Here is a 20,293-nt window from a genome sequence, read left to right as displayed (position 1 = left end):
AAAATGACAAAAATAGATTTTAACGTATGCAGTAACGTGTGTATGAAATCTAAAACTAAAGGATGTGTATTTGTGGCATGTATAAAAAGAAATGTGACACTGAGAAAAAACTTCGTCCCAAAACTTTAAAAGCATAGAAGCGTTTGCAAATAAAGCAAGACTAACTTCAACAATGTGACGATGTTTACGCTCAACCAAACTATTTTATTGGTGAGCGTTGTTAGATGTATATATTTGTATATTGTAGTTTCCCCAGATGTTAGGGGGCTTCCTGCATATTTGCACCTGTACATGTACTATATATTGTGGCCTTTGGCCCCCTGGTAATACAACACGCATATTGCTCTAACATGGTATCAGAGCTGAAGGTTTAGCTCCTCTTTTCTCCTCGTCACAGCCGCCACCTCGTCCCGGTCTCCGTTGCCGGTTCCGATCTGGCCGCTGTTTCTTCTTTCCCTGTCGCCGCCCACTCCCACGGCCGCTGCAATCGCTCCCGATCGTCTCCTCGCGCGCCCTGCCCGATCGCCCCGCGGCGCACGCCTACCCGATTGGCTGCTCTTGGAGCGAGAGCAGCTCCCAGATCCGGGCTAGCGTCGATCGATCCGGGCCAGCGCCAAGCCGCCCGACTCCAGCGCCAGTTGATTCCGTCGCCCGCCTCCAGCTTGGCCGCCTCCGCTCAATCTGCCTCCGCTATCTCCTGCACTTGACTTCCGTGTGAAAAAAAAAAGGAGAAAGCAAAAAAAAAAATATGTCTTCCGCTGATCCCGCCCCTTCTTTGGGCCCACCTTCGGTACTTGGTATTTGTCCGCTGCCTTCGTGCATGACTGCTAGCTATTCTTCATCGCCGTTTGCGGCATCTTCACGCGGCTCTGCCCGCGTTTCACCGACTCCGTCTACGTCGGCTCGCCGCTCTATACCGACTTTCGCGGCCTCTTCCCGCGGCTCTGGCCGTGCTTCGCCGATTTTGTCTCCCTCGGCCTGCCGCTCTACATCGACTTTTGCGGCCTCTTCACGCGACTCTGCCCGCGCTTCGCCGACTTCGTCTATGTCGGCCTACCGCTCTACATCGACTTTTGCGGCCTCTTCACGCGGCTCTGCCCGCGCTTCGCAGACTTCCTCTATGTCGGCCTGCCGCTCTACATCGACTTTCGCGGCCTCTTCACGCGGCTCTGCTCGCGCTTCGCCGACTTCGTCTATGTCGGTCTGCCGCTCTACATCGACTTTCGCGGCCCCTTCACGTGGTTATGACCGCGCTTTGCCGACTCTTTCTTCATCGGCGTGTTGCTCTCCGTCGCCCCCTTTGGTGGCCTCTGTGCGTGTGGGTGATAACTCCTCGTCGGCACCTGATTGTACGTCGACCTCTCCAGTCGCGCCCCTCTCTGCGCATAAGATAGCGCAGCTTCACCGCCTGCTTGATGCTTGGGATTCCAGTTTACGTCAGCAGCCTCGCGGTCCGAGTCTCCGCCCTCGTCCTCATTGCACCTACTGTGGCAAGGTTGGCCACACTTCCTCCACCTGCTGGACGCGGGATCCCAGTTTACGTCAGCAGTTCCAGGATCGTCAGCAGGCTGGCTCTTCAGGATCTTCTGCAGTTGCACTCTCTGATCGGGACATTCTCGTGGGGTCTTCGTGGTCCGCTCGCTACTACAGACTCTTCCTCACGGCGCTCGCTGGTTACGTGGATCGGCTCTTCGGCACTGCGCGACCACCACTTTCTACACGATCAGTACGTCCCCGTGGTATCTGGATTACGGAGCTTCCTTTCATATGACCTCCGAGTCTTCTATTCTGTCTGCTCTTCGGTCTCTTATTTCTCCTGTCCGTGTTGTCACGGCTGATGGTACCTCTATTCCTGTTTCTAGTAGAGGCACCCTTTCTACTCCCTCTTTCTCTGTCCCTGATGTTTCTCATGTTCCTCGCCTTCAGATGAACCTTTTCTCTGCTAGCCAGCTCACCGATTCTGGTTGTCGTGTCATTCTTGACGCTGAATCTTGTGTGGTTCAGGATCGTCGCACACAGGCCCTGGTTGGAGCTGGCCCTCGTAGCCGTAAGTCTTCGGGGCTTTGGGAGTTAGACTGGCTTCGTATTCCTTCCGCTGCCACTCCATCTGCCAGTTCTCCTCCGGTTGTCGCCTCTGTCACCGGCTCTTTTCAGCAGTGGCATCATCGTCTTGGTCACCTTTGTGACTCTCGCCTGTCGTCTTTGGTTCATCGTGGCCTTCTGGGGTCTGTCTCTGGAGATGGGTCGTTACACTGTCAGGGCTGTAGGTTAGGCAAACAGATTCAGCTTCCCTATCCTACTAGTGTGTCTGTCTCTCAGCGACCGTTCGATTTAGTCCATTCAGATGTTTGGGGTCCGGCTCCCTTCGCTTCGAAAGGGGGCCATCGATACTATATCTTATTCATTGATGATTTTTCACGGTACACCTGGGTGTTTTTCATGCGCTCTCGCAGTGAGGTGCTCTCTATTTATCAGCGTTTTGCGGTCATGGTCCGCACTCAGTATTCCTCACCCATTCGTGTGTTCCGTGTTGATTCTGCTGGTGAGTATATCTCCCAGCACCTTCGTGGTGTCCTTGCTAACGAGGGCACCCTCGCTCAGTTTTCTTGTCCCGGCGCACATGCTCAAAATGGCGTCGCCGAGCGCAAGCATCGTCATCTTCTTGAGACCACTCGTGCTATGATGATTGCTTCTTCTCTTCCGCCACATTTCTGGGCTGAGGCTGTCGCTACGTCGGCCCACCTCATTAACATTCAGCCTTCCGCTGCTCTACAGGGTGGCATTCCTCTCGAGCGTCTCTCTGGTGTTTCTCCAGACTACTCGACTCTCCGTTCATTTGGTTGCGTTTGCTATGTTCTTCTCCCTCCTCGCGAACGCACCAAACTGACCGCTCAGTCTGTTGAGTGTGTTTTTCTCGGATACAGTGATGAGCATAAGGGCTATCGCTGTTGGGACCCTGTTGGTCGTCGGATGCGCATCTCTCGTGACGTCACGTTTGATGAGACGCGTCCCTTCTATCCTCGCCCCACCTCGGGTACTTACCCGGTGGATGATATCTCTTTTCTTCTTTTTCCGGATGCACCCCTGTTGTCCCTCCTCCTCTCCCTCCTACTTCTGATGCGCCCCCTTCGGCGCCATCCTCTCGTTCGTCTAGTCCACCTAGCACTCCTCGTTCTCTGGCTTTGGATCCTTCCGATGCTGTCCCTTCTTCTTCTGATGAGTTGTCTTCTCCCGATGAGCTTCCTCCTTCACGGCCTGTTCGTCAGCGTCGTGCTCCAGTTCGTTATTCTCCTAGTCAGTATGGTCCCTCTGTTGTTTCCGAACCGACTTCTTATCGGGATGCCGAGCGTCATCCTGAATGGCAGCTTGCCATGGCTGAGGAGATCGCTGCGCTTGAGCGCACTGGCACTTGGGATCTTGTTTCTCCCCCTTCTGGTGTTCGTCCTATCACGTGTAAGTGGGTCTATAAAATTAAGACTCGCTCTGATGGATCTCTTGAGCGCTATAAAGCGCGTCTTGTGGCTCGTGGTTTTCAGCAGGAGCACGGCCGTGACTATGATGAGACTTTTGCCCCTGTGGCTCATATGACTACTGTGCGTACCCTTCTTCTTTGTTGCTTAGCTTGTCGCCGGTGTCTCCCTGACTTGATGTTCAGAATGCTTTTCTTAATGGTGAGTTGAGCGAGGAGGTTTACATGCAGCCTCCTCCTGGGTATTCTGTTCCCGATGGGATGGTTTGTCGTCTTCGACGTTCTCTCTATGGTCTCAAACAGGCCCCTCGTGCCTGGTTTGAGCGCTTCGCCTCTGTGGTGACTGTTGCTGGTTTCTCTCCTACTCTTCATGATCCAGCACTCTTTGTTCACACTTCTCCTCGTGGACGTACTCTTCTTCTTCTCTATGTTGATGATATGATCATTACTGGTGATGATCCTGAGTATATTGCCTTTGTTAAGGCTCATCTTCGCGATCAGTTTCTAATGACTGATCTTGGTCCTCTTCGCTATTTTCTTGGCATTGAGATTTCCTCTACTTCTGATGGCTTTTTTATCTCTCAGGAAAAGTACATTCAGGATCTTCTTGCTCGTGCTGCTCTTGGTGATGAGCGCACGGTTGATACTCCTATGGAGCTTAATGTTAAGCTTCGTCCTACTGATGGTGATCCTCTTCCTGATCCTACCCGTTATCGCCATCTTGTTGGGAGTCTTGTTTATCTTGCTGTCACTCGTCCTGATATTTCTTATCCTGTTCATATTCCGAGTCAGTTTGTCTCAGCTCCTACCACTGTTCACTATAGTCATCTCCTTCGTGTTCTTCGTTATCTTTGTGGCACGATCACTCGTCGCCTTTTCTTTCCTCATACCAGCTCTCTCCAGCTCCAGTGCTACTCGGATGCTACGTGGGCGAGTGATCCTACGGATCGTCGTTCCCTTTCTGCTTACTGTGTGTTTCTTGGTGGTTCGCTTGTTGCTTGGAAGACGAAGAAACAGGTAGCAGTTTCCCGTTCGAGTGTTGAGGCTGAGTTGTGGGCTATGGCTTTGTTGATTGCTGAGGTGACCTGGTTACGGTGGTTGCTTGCAGATTTTGGGGTCTCTGTTATGACACCCACTCCGCTTTTGTCTGACAGTACAGGTGCTATCAGTATTGCACGTGATCCGGTCAAGCATGAGCTGACCAAGCATATTGGTGTTGATGCCTTTTACACACGTGCTCAGGTGCAGGATGATGTTGTTGCGGTTCATTATGTGCCTTCAGATTTGCAGTTGGCGGATTTCTTTACGAAGGCACAGACTCGAGCGCAACATGATTTCTTACTCTCCAAACTCAGCGTTGTGGATCCACCATGAGTTTGAGGGGGGGTGTTAGATGTATATATTTGTATATTGTAGTTTCCCCAGATGTTAGGGGGCTTCCTGCATATTTGCACCTGTACATGTACTATATATTGTGGCCTTTGGCCCCCTGGTAATACAACACGCATATTGCTCTAACAAGCGTGAGGACATGAAACATGATGAGTAATACCCACTTTGTGAAAGAATAAATAGAGTTTTTCATATTCACCAACCCCAATCCGTTTGCATGGTGATAAGTTTCTGGCCAAAGAGATAAAGAACATATATAACTTAGAAATGGGAACGAAGGTGGAGGACTGCAATGCCGAGGTTGCGCTAGATAGGGAGAGTAGGAATGACAACCTTCAGATCTTTAACTTGTTTCATCTGCTTGCCGCGACGAGAGTAGGGAGAGAGGTTAGTATCAGAGATGGGAGTTAGTGAGATCTAATTTTCCTTTGATACAATAATCCGGTCTGTAGTTTATCACTAACGATGAGTGTGGCGGCATACGAATAGGGAGTGGGAAGTGGGTAGTGAGGGTTCCCTGTATTATATAGGAAACGGGGCTGAGAAGTAAGGGCTAGGGTTTGTTTATGGGCTCTACAACAAGTGCAGTCAGCTATGTGGGCCGCATTTGCACAAAGGTTCATATAAAGATAATACACTATTCAGCACAGGTGGGCCGCACTTGTCAGCGAGATGTTGCTGATAAGTCAGCGGGGCGTGCTTGATCATCTCTAGTTTTGGCCCAACTTTTGACACCGCTTGTAATGGACAACGCTAAAATGCCTTTATTCCATCTACCACATCACTAAAGAGCGCCTGCAGCTTATGTACCATGGCGCTAATATCTTCCATAAGGAGTGTAGGATGGTACATATCTATCCGTCACCCTTGTTTGTCGCCGAGAAATCGTACACCCTGGACAAAAAAAATGGAGGTATTTTTTGTGCTTCTGCCCTCTAAAAATCCGTCTGGTGGGGCCTTTTTCTCATAGTGATCTTCAACCTCGTAGTTTTTGCCGGCAGGGAGTTGGAGTTGTCTAGCAGCCCTATGACTTGCGCGCCATGAAGGCCCAATATTGGAACACAAGTTTGATCAAAATAAGTTACACAATCTAGCAGACACTAGCACCGGAAAGTGTTTTTGGCTCTCGAGGTTCAGTGCTCTCGTCGTTTAAAATATATTTTTGCAAGTTATAAAAAAATCTGAAAATAATTCTAGAGATTTTCAATGATACATCTCATAATCATGCAAAATCTCAACCCAAAATTCTATTAATTTTCTGATGGATAAAAAAGAGAAAATTTGATATGTTTTAGAGGTTTGAAAATATACTCACAGATCGGCACTTTTGTTAATTTTGTGTGGCTCAAAATATAAAGTATTTCAAATTTATTTGTTGCACGTTTGTGTGATACACCATTAACTACATACGCATTTTTTCCAGAATTTTTCAAAGCTCAAGAATATATTTTTCTTTTTTTTTAAAAAAAACGAGGGCATTGGTGTTCTGTGTTCATGTGCACTAAATCTCTGTTCAGCACTAGCACACGATACATCTTCCATACATGATCAGAAGCTAGCGATTAGTTGCCCCGAGAAGGGAGTTATCAGTCCAAGACCTGATTGAGCCGTGCAGTTTGTCAGAAGCACGTACAACCCATAACTTAAGCAGGTCTCTGGACACCTTCTGACATCCCTCTACGCGGTACTCTCCTTGTTTCTGGTCCGATCTCCCGTTTCGAACTTGTGACTGTGATCGAGAAGACTTGCCTATCCCAGCACTTCGCACCTGGGCAGTCGTCTTCTCCACACAAAGGTGTGCAGTGCCATGTCTGGACCTCAGACAGATCTGATACAGCCTGGATTCAGAGTTCTGGAAGAGGTAATCTATGGCCTTGGGAAGCAGTTTCTCGTCAACGTCCTGGAGGGATGCATTCCTGTGCACCATTTCTTGCTCCTTCCCATCAATCACCTCAAAAGCAAAGCTCTCAGCTGTAGGCTCTATTCCCTCCGGGGAGTCATGGGGGATGAAAAGAACTCCCAGCTTCAGTAGACTCGATTCTGAACTCATAGTGCTGCTGCTTCCTTTTCTTCCATGTCTAGTAGCTGAATTTTGCAGGCGTTTGTTCTGACCAGAGATATGGAACTGCAGATGAACCACAATAACTTGTTCAGAAAATGTAACAGCCAGCCTTGACCTTGGTGACAGCGACAAATTCGGGTTGCTTCTGCGGCTAGAACCATGAGTGAGCAGAAGATCATGCTCGTGCTCGTTGCAACAGATTGGATTTGGACGAAACCACTGAGTTAAGGTTTTGTGAACATCGACCCAATACAAAGTCTCCCCGTAGGGAGAAGGTGTCCGCCAGGAAAAGTCTTGCGTGGGAAGTCGAATGAGCTCTCTTTTTATAACTTCAGCAGCAACCCTAAAGTGAGGTGTGACTGATTGCATGCAACTGATTATGATTTCAAATATATCACTGCTCTCAGAGAGACGCAGCATGAATCCTAAACTGAAATTTTTGGTGGGCGCCCTGATATCCTGAAAATAAAATCCAACCATTGCCTCTACTCCTCGCTCCTCAAAGCTCATGGGTCGTATCCCCAGATAGTAAAACCTGCTTCCGCGCAATGCCTGGTATCTGAGAGCCTGCCCAGCAAGAAGATGGCGTATCAGAGGGTTGAAGGACATGTACTGCCGTGGGATTGCGCCGAACTCGACGAACTTGAGGAACTCTCCTGCACCCTCTGCGAACCTCTCGAACCTTCGGACATTAACGGGGCTGCTTGACTCGGCCTTGCCATGGGTGATGAAAGATGAGATGATGAATGACTTGGCTGCGTGAGCAAACCTTTTGGGAAACGGGGACTGACTTATCCCCTGCCTGATCGCTTCATCTTCCATGGCGCGCTGCTTGCAGTGGCGCAGCGTTTCATCACACTCCTCAGCAGCACGCTTCAGCTTGCTCCGCCAGCGTAGCATCGGCACGTCAGTTATCTGCCATTTGTTGGAAATCTGTAATGCAGCCTCCATCTTGATGTGCGCCATCTCCAGCCTCTCCACGTGGCTTGATTTCTGGTCAGGCTTGTCGATGAGGAAGGTGGATATCCTGCTAAGTGTCTCGCCGACCACTGCGGAAGCAACAATCTCAGCCATAACTTAGGACTCGCCGACGCCAATCTATTTGTCAAGCTCCCCTGCTAGATATATATACACTTAAGATTACGGTGTGCCTTGAGAGAACTTGAAATTGAAGCATAGATTAAGGTACTAAGGATGGTACAGCATATACTCACCTTGGGCAAACAAGGTGAAACAAGTATCTCCTGCTCAGAAACGATGATGCGGGCACCCAATGGAAGAACTCTTGTTCCTGCTGAAAATGGTGAACAACTCAAGAGAGTTTGAGAGAAGCTCAGCTGCATAGCCTAATTTAGGAGAGAACGATGTGGCCAAGTTGCTAGACATCATAACAGATGCGATTGGGATAACAAGAGGACCTGAAGTCTTTCTATTCTGGAATGGAAGCGAGACGACTTCCGTGTCTAAGTAAAGAATCAAAGAATTCAACCTCTCATTCGCTCGTTCTGAAACTTGACTTCAGACTTGATGGCGACTCGTGCGTTATAGCCGCCCCTTTCTCTCTTTCTTTGACCACACCAATATATATGAATAGGACTTTGTCAAAGATCGTTTAGAAGTTCATTTATTGTAGATTTTCGCCGTTAAGATGTAATATGAAGTGAACACATACGGTTTAGAATGATGAAAAAGAAACAAGATCGAACCCTGGCTATGTGTTTCACAAAATTAACCACTCAAAATTCTTTCCGAAGTTCAAATGCACATGTAATTCATAAAAAAAATGCTAGCCCTGTTAGAGATATAAAACAGCTCCTCCATATCCTCTCTCTGTACGTTTCCCTGTACGTACGTTGTATGGTTTCTAGACTCCTGTAATGCCACGCTTGGGGCTTTTCCGATGCTCCTATAACACGTAGCCCGACCCTCGATCAAGGTACGGTTCCACCCCAAACTTTTACATGGTATCAGAGCGGCTCCTCCGCCTGGCCTAGCTGTCACAAAACTTCCTCGCCGCCGCCGCTGAACTCAGCTGCCGCCGCCACGTCAAGTCTCGCCGCCGCTGCTGCTACACGCAGTCGCCGCCGCCACACCAAAGCCCAGCCGCCGCCGTAGCTCTTTTCTGCCGCCGCCGCCATCAAAACCCAAAACCCTAGACACAAGCCAGAAAACCAAAAACCAAAAACCAATCTCTCCCTGCCGCTACTGTCGCCTGACTGTTGTCGCTTGAGATCGAGCAAGCAAAACCAAAAACCCCATCGCTGCAACCCTTCTGCTCCCTCCACCCAGCTGCTCACCCGGGAGAACTCTCTGGTTTGGAAAGCCTTGGTCGTCCCAGCTCTTCGCGGTGCTCGCGTTCTGGAGCTGGTTGAAGGGGCCGACAAAGCACCGGATGAAGAGATCGAGGTAGAAGACTCCAATGGCAAGAAAGCTACTGTTGAAAATCCGGATTATTCTTCTTGGATTGCTCGTGATCAGCAGGTTCTCCGCTGGCTCCTCAACGCTCTGTCTCCAGATGTTCTTGTTCATGTCATTGGATTGGACACATCTGCCAAAGTCTAGGATTTGGGGAGCTGGCCCATGGGCTTCACCTTTTTCCAGTCTCAGGCGACAAAAAATCTTTCTCACCTCGCCTCCTCGGCTTCTTCGTCACTCTCTCTCCTCTGTAAAAACCCTCTGACAAACTCTGCGCCGAGGTCGCCGGTAGCTTCGCCGGCGGCAATGGCCAACATCCCCATCGACCCTCGTCCGTTCGTCCCGCATGGATTCGAGATTCAGCACGTTGAAGGGAGGGTTGGAGTGAAGAGGGTCGCCGTTGCAAGGAAGCCGAGGATGCATGAGCAGTATGCTATCGCCACCTTCAACCCCTTCCCAGAAGGCCAGGTACATTTTCCTAACGTCCGAAATGTGCTTGAGGAGTTCTTGAATGAGGTGGCAGAGGTTGGTTTTCAGAGTATCCAGGAATGTCCCTTTGGTGCTGCATATGTGCAGTTCACAAATGTCAGTGACAGAGACAGGTTGATTCATACTAGCCCTATCCCCTTTGGTGATGTTGATGTTTCCTTCTGTAAGCATGATGAGGGTATTAACTCGCGTGCTGCAAATTTCAATAGAGATGCTTGGGTACTCATGGTTGGGCCACCTTTAGATCATATGAATACAGAGGATTTAAATGCTTGTTTTCATGATATTGGTACTCTGCTTCTCTGGGAAAGGGACCCTAATAAGAAGCGAAGGGTGGTTGCAAAAGTGAGAGTTACTGATCTTGCTGAAATTCCTAAGAGCATCAGGTTTACTGAAGGCAATAGACCTGAGGCTGAATCCTGGACCTTTTCAGTGGAAGTACTTCAGCACAATTTGCTTGGAGGGGGCCCACCTGATGAGGACTCACTCCCTGATGATGGAGTGGACTCACATCCTTTACCTGCTGACTTGGTTCCTCCTGCTGCTCCCCTAATTCCAGCACAAATTGATGATAATGAGGGGGATGAAGGGGGAGAGGATGGGTGGGGACATTGGGCAATGGGAAATAATTTACAGCAAGAAGATGAGAATCACATGGAAGTGGATCTAGCCCCTAATGCTGCTTTTCAAGGCCTTTTGGATGCTACACAGGCAGAAGAGATGCATCTTGACAACCCTCCTTTGGCAGATTCAAGCAGTGATCTTACTTATTCCTCTGGCAGCTCAAATTCTTCAGCTAATGCTGCAAACCAAGAGTTGGTGATTCATGCTGGTGCCCCTGTGGGTTTGATTCCTTTCCATCAAATGGGTGAAGGTCTTCAGAATATTGCTCTGGCCTATATAGCAGAAGAGGAAGAAGATATTGATGATGAAAATGACAATGGAGTTATTCAGCAAGCAAATGCAGAAAACATCCCTGAGGCAAATAATGAGAATAACTTTCAATTGCTTGATGATGTCAATTTGGTGCCTCCTCATGAAGCTCACCTCATAATTGGAAGGGTGGAAACTTCCTTCTTCTCCATTCCAGATGAACATGATCTTACTAAGTGATTCTCCAAGCAAGGCATGAAAGTTTGGGAGGCCTACTTTGCTCCTAACCTGCACAACTCCTCTGCAAATGTTTCTCCCTGTGAAATACCTTTAAGTTGGTTTAATTTTGTCACTCTAATGCTCATGACACCAGATAAATTTGATTGGGCCAAGGGTTTTTTATCTTCCCAGTTATGGAGTATTATTAAGGAATCTATTGCATATGAACACACTATTTCCTTTGTGATTCCTGATAAATGTGTCACAAATCAGGCTCCTGTGTGCAAATTGTTGGATGAGTCTCAGGAGAGTCCTGAGCATAACCTGCTGATTTCTGGATCTAGTTCCATTTCTCCAAAGAGGAAGAGGAGAGATGGAGGGGTGCCTCTGGTTGAAACTGAGGTAAGGAGGAGCCCCAGACTGGTTCTTTTAAATGATGGATATAGAAATCATGATAACTGTGTTGATAAAAATTGCTTGACTCGCAATGCTGCTCCTCCTTTAATTAATACCAAAGTGGTGAAGAATTTGGCTTCTTCTTTCTGTAAGGTACAGGAAGATGGCCTGGAAAAGAGATTGCTAAGGAAGAACAAATTGGAATCAAAGAAGAAAGCTCCAGGAGCAGCAATAGAAGCTACTGCCCAAAGATCCAAGATAGCAAAAGGGAAAGCACAAGTTAGCTCCAGTGGGAGTAGCAAAGATAAAGGAACAAATGCCACTGATGGGGTGGCATCTCAGGCCAAGAAAAGGCCCCATAAATAGAGTGTCCCAATGTTAGACAGTTATCAAGCTTTTGTGGTAGAAAGGGCTTACCTTATGCATACTTGTAATAACTGTGTGATGTACCAGAACTTGTCCTTGTTGCTTTTGTGGAGATCTTGCTACAATCAGCTTTTTATCATGGATTCTACTATGTGTTGTGTCTTGTGCTTGTCCTGGACTTCTGCTACTTTCATAAATGGTGGTGCATTAGTTTGCAGAGGCTCCAGTCTTGGTACTCATGTATACTCAAATCTCATTATTTCTTATGGATCACAACAGAATATGGAAAATATTAAACTGGAATTTGAGAGGTATTAATTCTGAAAAAAAATGGGTTGCTCTTGCTAGTAAAATTGAGGAGTCCAATTGTGATATCATTTGTCTTCAAGAGACAAAAAGAGAATCCTTTGATATGGATTATATAAGAAAATTCTGTCCAAAAAGATTTGATAAATTTGAATACCTTCCTTCCATAGGAGCTTCTGGTGGGATTATTATCATATGGTGTAGTGCTCTGTTTAGTGGAACTCTGGCCTTTCAAAATGAGTTCTCCATTTCTGTCCAGTTCACTAGTAATCTCTCTAATAACACTTGGATCTTAACAAATGTGTATGGCCCAAGTCAAGCAGAAAGGAAGGCTGATTTTATTGAATGGTTTGCAAATGTTGACATGCCTGATGATATGGATTGGCTAATTATGGGAGATTTTAATTTCATCAGAAAACCTTCAGATAGGAACAAACCAGGAGGTGACATTAATGGGATGCTTATTTTCAATGAAGCAATCAGTAATCTGGGGTTAGTGGAGTTACCTCTCAAAGGAAGAAAATACACTTGGAGTAATATGCAACAATCTCCTCTGCTTGAAAGATTAGATTGGATTTTTACCTCTTCCTCCTGGACTGTTAACTACCCTTCATCCATGGTTTTCCCTCTAGTAAAACCAACCTCTGATCATGTCCCTTGTGTTGTTTCTATTGGCACAAATATACCAAAGGCAAATGTGTTCAGATTTGAGAATTACTGGTTACAGCATAGTGAATTCAAGACTATTGTGGAAGCAAGTTGGAGCATTCCAGTTGGGCATACTGACCCTGCAAAAAAAGTCACTGCCAAATTGAAGAACTTAAGAAAAAGTATTAAGCTTTGGGCAAAGAATTTACCATGCTTAAAGATGCTCATTGAAAAAGTCAACTCTATCATCATCTTACTAGATAATCTTGAGGAGTTGAGAACCCTTTCTCTTGAAGAATGGAACCTAAGAGATATCCTTAAAGATCATGTCATTTCTCTATTACAGAATCAGCAGGCTTACTGGAAACAAAGAGGGAAAATAAAATGGGTAAAGCTTGGAGATGCTAATACAAGATTCTTTCATAACAAAGCAACAATCAATTACAGACATAACTATATCTCTGTGCTAATGAATGAAAGTTTGGCTGAGATAGCAGAACCTGATGGAAAAGCAGATATACTTTGGAAGGCTTTCAAAGAAAGAATGGGAAAATCTGATAATCCTTCTATGCATTTTAATTTGCATGATTTCTATGGAGATGGTATGGATGCAGAAACAAGTGCACAATTGGAGTTACCTTTCACAGATAAAGAAATTGATGATATAATAAAGGATCTACCTAATGACAAATCTCCAGGACCTGATGGATTTAATAATAAATTCTTCAAGAATTGCTGGAATATCATTGGAAGAGATGTCAAAGATTTGATTAAGGGCTTTTATGAAGGAAGTATCAACTTGGAGAGCATTAATTCTTACTATATTACTTTAATTCCAAAAATTGATTCTCCCATGAGATCAGGGGATTTTAGGCCTATCTCTCTGCTGAACACTGTGATCAAAATCATCACCAAGCTTCTCGCAAATAGATTGCAAAAAATTATTCTGCAGCTAGTTCACAAAAATCAATATGGTTTTCTGAAACAGAGGTCAATTCAAGATTGTTTGGGGTGGGCTTTTGAATACATTTTTCAGTGTCACAAATCAAAAGAAGAAATAGTGATTCTCAAACTGGACTTTGAAAAATCTTTTGATAAGATTGAACACAGTACAATTTTTGAAATCTTGAGAGCAAGAGGATTTGGAGATAGGTGGATAAAATGGATTCACTTAATTCTAAGTACTGGAACATCTGCAGTCCTTCTCAATGGTACACCAGGCAAAAGATTTTATTGTAGAAGAGGTGTTAGGCAAGGAGACCCTCTTTCTCCACTTCTTTTTGTGCTTGCAGCAGATTTACTCCAATCAGTGCTAAATACAACAATGAATCAAGGAATTATAGAAAGACCTATACCATCAGATGCTTGCCCTGATTTTCCAATTGTTCAATATGCAGATGATACTTTGATAATAATGAAAGCAAATGCTCCAAACTTGATCTTCCTCAAGGCTTTGTTACAAACTTTTGCTGACTCCACTGGTTTGAAAGTGAATTATAATAAATCCAACATGATTCCCATTAATTTAAGTGAAGAAAGGCTTATTCACTTTGCTGAAACAATGCAATGTAAGAGGGGGTCTTTGCCTTTTACTTATCTGGGACTGCCTCTCAGTATTGTCAAACCATCCATGGAGCATTTCCTTCCCATTGTCCAGAGAACACAAACAAGATTAGGAGGGATGGCTGATTTTTTAAACTATGGAGGGAAGCTACAATTGGTTAAATCTGTACTGGCTTCCATGCCGGTTTTCTTCATGTGTTGCTTTGATGTTCCAGTGGCCATAAAGGAACAAGTAGTAAAATATATGAGACACTGTCTGTGGAGAAAGAAAAAAAATGATGTTCAGGCAAATAGTTCAGCTCTTATGGCATGGAAGAAAATCTGCAGACCCAAAGAACAAGGTGGTTTGGGAGTTCTAAACTTGGATATTCAAAATAAGGCCCTTATGCTAAAGTGTCAACACCCGGATTTTTGAAGTCCGGATGCCTATTATGTCATACATCGCAATCCCAGGAAATTGTTGTTGCGAGGCATAATAGTTAAGTATCACAGTCATCATTCATTACAACCCATAATGTCTTACAACTTGGAATCACATGACCCATATTACACAAATAGTTGATCTACTGATCAACGAACAAACACAAGTTCATAGCGGAAGCGTAAGATACAAGGACTCTCTAGTCCACAGGCCAACGCTTGACGTTAGAAGCTCCTAGTTGTGGTAGACGTCCTGCTGATCGTCATCCTCGTACTGCTGCTCGGCTTCATAGTCTGGCCATTTGAATAGCCAGGGACAAAGCCGTGAGTACTTTATGTACTCGCAATCTAATACTAATGTAAGTACTAACATTACTATTGAGGGTGTTCTAAGCTCTAAGTTTATTTGCACAAAGCCAATTTTATTTCATAAACACTTTTGTAAACAACTCCCCGAATGCTAACTAACTCAAGTGGGAACATTAGTGTCATTCCCACAACTCAGTTGTGATTCAAATTCAAAGTCACCATTCAAGTTCAAAAAGATATAAATTCTGATGACGAAAACAGAATGGCCTTTCCAATTGTCCATATCCGCGGACGCGGCTATTCGAATAGTTCTACACTCTGCAGAGATCGCACACTTGTGCCACAACATTTGATTTCATCCGTCAGGGATAAAACCCTGAATAATCGTAACTCAGTACGCGGATCATCAACCATTAACCTTTCACTTACGCACCCTAGTATAGGCACCTCTCCCCATGAGCTTGGCCTCCCGGTGAAAACCAACCGTTAACCCGGAAGCGCACAGTGGCTTGGGCCGGACATTCACCTCATATTCACGTCATATCATATCATCTCTTTTGTTGTAGAGGCAGCTTTCGGCATAACCCCGATGACGCTTGTTTAGAGGGAACCCATACTAAGACACATAAACTTCCAGTTAAGCCCTACCCATAATCAGGTATTGTGGGGGTACTTAATATTGGGAAGGTATCGCATCCAACTCAATCATCAGTTTTTAACCAAAGTCACCAAGTCAAACTTCAGTGTCATATTCACCTTCAAAATCTTTCAATGGAAATGACTAATCATTCCAAGGTTTTCACCATCATCATTTCATCAACACATGTTCCCATCTAGAGTAGTCATTTTAAATTTAGCACTAGCAACTATGTATGAGGGGTGCTAAGTATTTGCTTTGCTTCTAGGCTAAGTTTGATACTCTTGTACTAACTCCATACTAACCTAGTAAATCATAAATCAAAAAGTACTTTGATAAAACGAAAGTAAATAAAGCTTGTAAAGTAAAACTGGGGAATAGGCTCATAAGCATAAAGTAAATGGGGTAATGCCTTGCTCATGGTGAGCTTTGCACTTTGCAAGAGTATTATCTTGCCTTGGTTGGGAAACTGGTCAAAGTGGTCTTCTTCTTCCTGGAAGTAGACCTCCTCCTCCTCCTGATACTCCTCGGTACTAGCGTCTAAAATACGAATATGGAGTACACAATCATCACACCAAACTAATCTACTAAGCTATGCACAATCATGGTTCACACACTTAAACTAGCATCACATATTACTATTAAATTGGTGGATGGTTTCTTCTTATCAATTAAGAAAAATAATTTCCTCTCATTATCTTATTAAGATTTAATTTCTCTTATGCATAATATGTGACCTAGGTTGACCCAAGTCAACCTCTTCACACTTATCATTTGGAGAAAAGATTTAAATGAGGTGAGCACCTCATACCATTTAATTCTAGCATAACAAGGATTTAATATCACCAACAATTCCTATGGGACCTAAATAACCAGAGTCTCCACTTCACTTGGAATTGGTGGTGACAAGATTTAAATGAGGGAAACTCCCACATAAGATTTATTAATAGTTTTGGACAATATCTTTGACTAGAAAATAGCCATAAGGGCATTTAAATCAACTCAACCATGATCATTCAAAGTAAGCATGGCATATTTTTGTAGAAACAATTAGTATAAGTGAAATGTGAATTATTGGAGGTGGAATTAACTGAAAAGCATTTATGGTTGATTTTTAAGAATTATTATAAGGCAGAAAAGTCCCTGCCTTGTTTATTTTGTCATTTTAATTCTACAAAAGATCTAGGGTTCTATCCAGTGGCATTGTGTAGATAATTTCATAAGGTTTCCAGAAATATAAAGTTTGTAAAATTTGGCCGAGTAGATTTGTCACAATTGAATTTCAAAGTTTGCATCAGATTGGATATTTCATATACTCTGGAAAATTTGAATTCAAACTGGTGGGCTTGCGCGGGAAAAAGGAGTTGGGCCGGCCCACTTCGCGTCCAGCGCGAGCAGGCCGTCTGACGGCGGGTCCCACGCGTCAGTGGGTTTTACCCCAGCGAAACGGTATGTGGAATGTGAGCCGCACGATTAGAAGAGGATCGCACGGCCCAGAGACGTCATCGTCTCCGGCGAGAGAGGAGCTTACGGGCGGCGACGGTGGACGGTGGGCGAGGTCGTCGGAGCTCCGGGGGTCGTCGGAGGGGTGCGCCGCGTCGTTGTCGAGGATGGGGAGGCGCCTGGAAGCAGCGGCGTCTCCAATGGTGGCCTCCTGCTCCGGCGGCGTCCGTGTACTGGCGGCGGCGTCGATCTTGCGATTGGCGGTCTCCGGCGGCTTTTCTATGAAATTGAGGTGGCAGGGGGAGTTCTGAGGAAGAGTGGAGGCGATTGGCGTGCTCAGTTTGGACGGAGGGGTCCTCCTTTTATAGCGGCGAGAGGTGGCTGTGGCGCCCGGCCAGGGTTTGCCATGGTCGCCGTCGGTCCAGGGCCGCGAAGAGCCAAGTGATGGGCGCGGAGTGTTGGCGACGTCCATGCGGTGCTGACGCGCTTGACGGTGATGAAAACGAGGCACTACAGCGGCGGTGAGCTTGACGGGAGCTCGCGGGCAGTGGCGGATGGGCGTCGACGCGTTCGTCACCTGCGGCGTTCCCGCGGGCCAGCGAGCGTGTCCAGGCGTGTCACGGTGAGGTGAGGCGTCGACTGGCGGTGAGCGTGAGGGCTGAGGTGATGCGTGGACGCGGGGCGTCGTCACGCTCTGGGCGTCCAGGGTGCTCGCCATGCGCGCTCTGGCGCGGCATGGGCGTTGCCTGGGCGTCACTGGGCGCGCTGTTTCCGGCGTGTGCGTGCGTCGTGTTGACCAGGGGATGGTACGGGCGTGTCCAGGAGAGTGAGGGGAGGCTAGTGGACACGGTGGTGCAGGCCAGAATCGACCAGGTGAGGAGATGGCAAGGTGAGGCCATGCCATGCCACGGCATGGCATGTTTGAGGTGATTTAATCTAACCATGGCCAGTGCAAGTGGTGAAGTGATGTGGTGAGGTGAGAGGGAGACTCCAGGTGCGAGGAGGTCCAAGTTGGACCAAGTCCAAGTAGAAAAATGAGGCATGGGCTCAAGATTTTACCCTGCCTGCAATGTGTTCGACAAAATGCCCGCAAGAAAATTATTTTCGAAATTTGAAATTCTTTTTGGTGGGTTGAAATCATATATTAAGTGGAGCATTTTGGTGGTGGTGGTTGTCAAAATGAATTTGATATGCAAAATCACATTTTGCATATGATCTTAAATCTGTTTCAAAGTCCTGACTTTGCTTGCTTGTCATTTCAAATTGGTGATGAATTTGGGGTGGTGACTTTGGGCAAAGTTGAAGTGCTTGATGTTGTCTTGGATGAGGTGTGAAGAGTTGACAAAGTTTAGAAGTGGAAAGAAGAAAACCAGGGGCTCAAAGTGGGCATCAGACTAAAAATGGCACAAGTGACCATATTTCATGTGACTTGGAAATTGAATTTGATTTTGGTTTGATTTGAGTTTCTTCACTTCCAATAGTGTTTAAAAGTGTTTAGTAACCATTTACACACAAAGGTGCAAGCCAAAGTGGGCTAGGTTAAGTATTAGCAAAAATGGCATAGGCCTTATGTGAGAGGTAAATGGATTTTTGGAATTTCTTTATATTTCCATTTTATTTGGCTAGGGGTGATCAAGTGATCATTGCTAGGTTTTTAGAGTGAGAGTAACACACAACAAGCATCATGGCAATTGCACACTCAAAATAATTAATAAGGTGATCTATATGCATAAACCTATATGATAAGAAAAAGTTTTTGTTAACCCTGATTTTTGGATTCTTGAAAATCTCCCTTGTTCATTTTATTGAAAAGTGGGATGTTACAAACCCTTCCCCCTTACAAAAGATCTCGTCCCGAGATCTAGAGAAAACTAGGTACTAAAGAGATTTGGGTATTCCTTCTTCATGTCCTCCTCACGTTCCCAAGTTGCTTCTTCTTCGGTGTGGTTACTCCATTGTATTTTCAGGAACTTGATACTCCTGGTGCGGGTGGTCCTGAATGCTTCTTCAAGGATGCGAATAGGCACTTCGCGGTAGGTTAGGTCCTTGTTGATATCAATGGCTCTGTGGTCGATGTTCTTGAATACTTCGGTCTTTTCCGGCACTTCTAGGCACTTCCTAAGTAGTGAGATGTGAAACACATCGTGTACGGCGGACATCTCTTCCGGCAGTTCCAACTGATATGAGACTTCTCCTCGGCGATCCAGAATCTTGAATGGTCCGACATATCTGGGGGCGAGTTTTCCTTTGAGTTGGAATCTCTGCATTCCTTTGAGGGGTGAGACTTTGAGATACACAAAATCTCCGATCTCGAATGTCATCTCTCGGCGTCTCTTGTCGGCGTAGCTCTTCTGTCTGGACTGGGCGGTCTTGAGGTACTCGCGGATCTTGTGCACCTTTTCTTCGGCTTCGCGGAGAATATCGGGGCCGAAGACTTGACTATCTCCGACTTCCGACCAGTTCAGAGGGGTACGGCATTTCCTTCCGTACAGGGCTTCAAAGGGGGCCATCTGTAAGCTGGCTTGGTAGCTATTGTTGTAGGAGAATTCTGCATATGGTAGGCAGTCTTCCCATTTGGATCCATACTCTAGCACACAGGCTCTTAACATATCTTCTAGTATCTGATTGACTCTCTCGGTCTGTCCGTCAGTCTGTGGGTGATACGCTGTGCTGAAATTCAGTCGGGTTCCTAATCCTTCATGTACTTTCTGCCAAAATCTTGAGGTGAATTGTGATCCTCTATCTGACACGATTGACTTCGGTGTTCCGTGCAGGCTGACTATTCTGGATATGTATAACTCAGCTAGCTTTGGGCCTTGGTATGTGGTCTTGACAGGGATGAAATGTGCAACCTTGGTTAACCTATCGATGACTACCCAAATGGAGTCATTTCCTCTGCTAGATTTGGGCAATCCTGTGATAAAGTCCATACCGACAGAATCCCATTTCCACTCAGGAATCTGTAAGGGTTGCAACAGTCCTGCGGGTCGTTGATGTTCTGCTTTGACTCGCTGACAGATATCACACTTGGCGATGTAGCTTCCTATCTCTCGCTTCATTCCGTGCCACCAGAATTGTTCCTTCAGGTCTTGGTACATCTTGGTACCTCCGGGGTGGATTGAGTAAAGGGTGTCATGGGCTTCTTGCAGAATGACTTGCTTCAAGTCAGAGTCCGATGGTACGCAGAGACGTTCTTTGTACCAAAGAACTCCGGCTTCGTCTACGGTGAATCCTGGTGCCTTTCCTGCAGCTATCTGACTCTTTATTCCGTCAATGCTGGCATTTC

At 46.0% G+C, this 20,293-nt stretch overlaps 1 protein-coding gene across 1 annotated transcript; it reads right to left on the bottom strand.

Moving 5' to 3' along the window:
• Nucleotides 1–6,304: 6,304 nt before the first annotated feature.
• On the bottom strand, nucleotides 6,305–8,011 carry LOC139832510 (uncharacterized). The gene has a single exon (XM_071822284.1). It carries the CDS (start codon nucleotides 7,995–7,997, stop codon nucleotides 6,417–6,419), a length of 1,581 nt encoding a protein of 526 aa, XP_071678385.1. The 5' UTR covers nucleotides 7,998–8,011; the 3' UTR covers nucleotides 6,305–6,416.
• Nucleotides 8,012–20,293: the final 12,282 nt, after the last annotated feature.

The sequence above is a fragment of the Lolium perenne genome, chromosome 6 (assembly GCF_019359855.2).
Source record: "Lolium perenne isolate Kyuss_39 chromosome 6, Kyuss_2.0, whole genome shotgun sequence".
NCBI lineage: Eukaryota > Viridiplantae > Streptophyta > Magnoliopsida > Poales > Poaceae > Lolium > Lolium perenne.
The sequence above is the reverse complement of the archived record's forward strand: the minus strand, read 5'-3'. Positions and strand labels throughout refer to the sequence as shown.

Excerpts from the sequence above, each read along its gene's own strand:
- LOC139832510 (XM_071822284.1), bottom strand. The coding sequence starts at position 7,997 with ATGGCTGAGATTGTTGCTTCCGCAGTGGTCGGCGAGACACTTAGCAGG.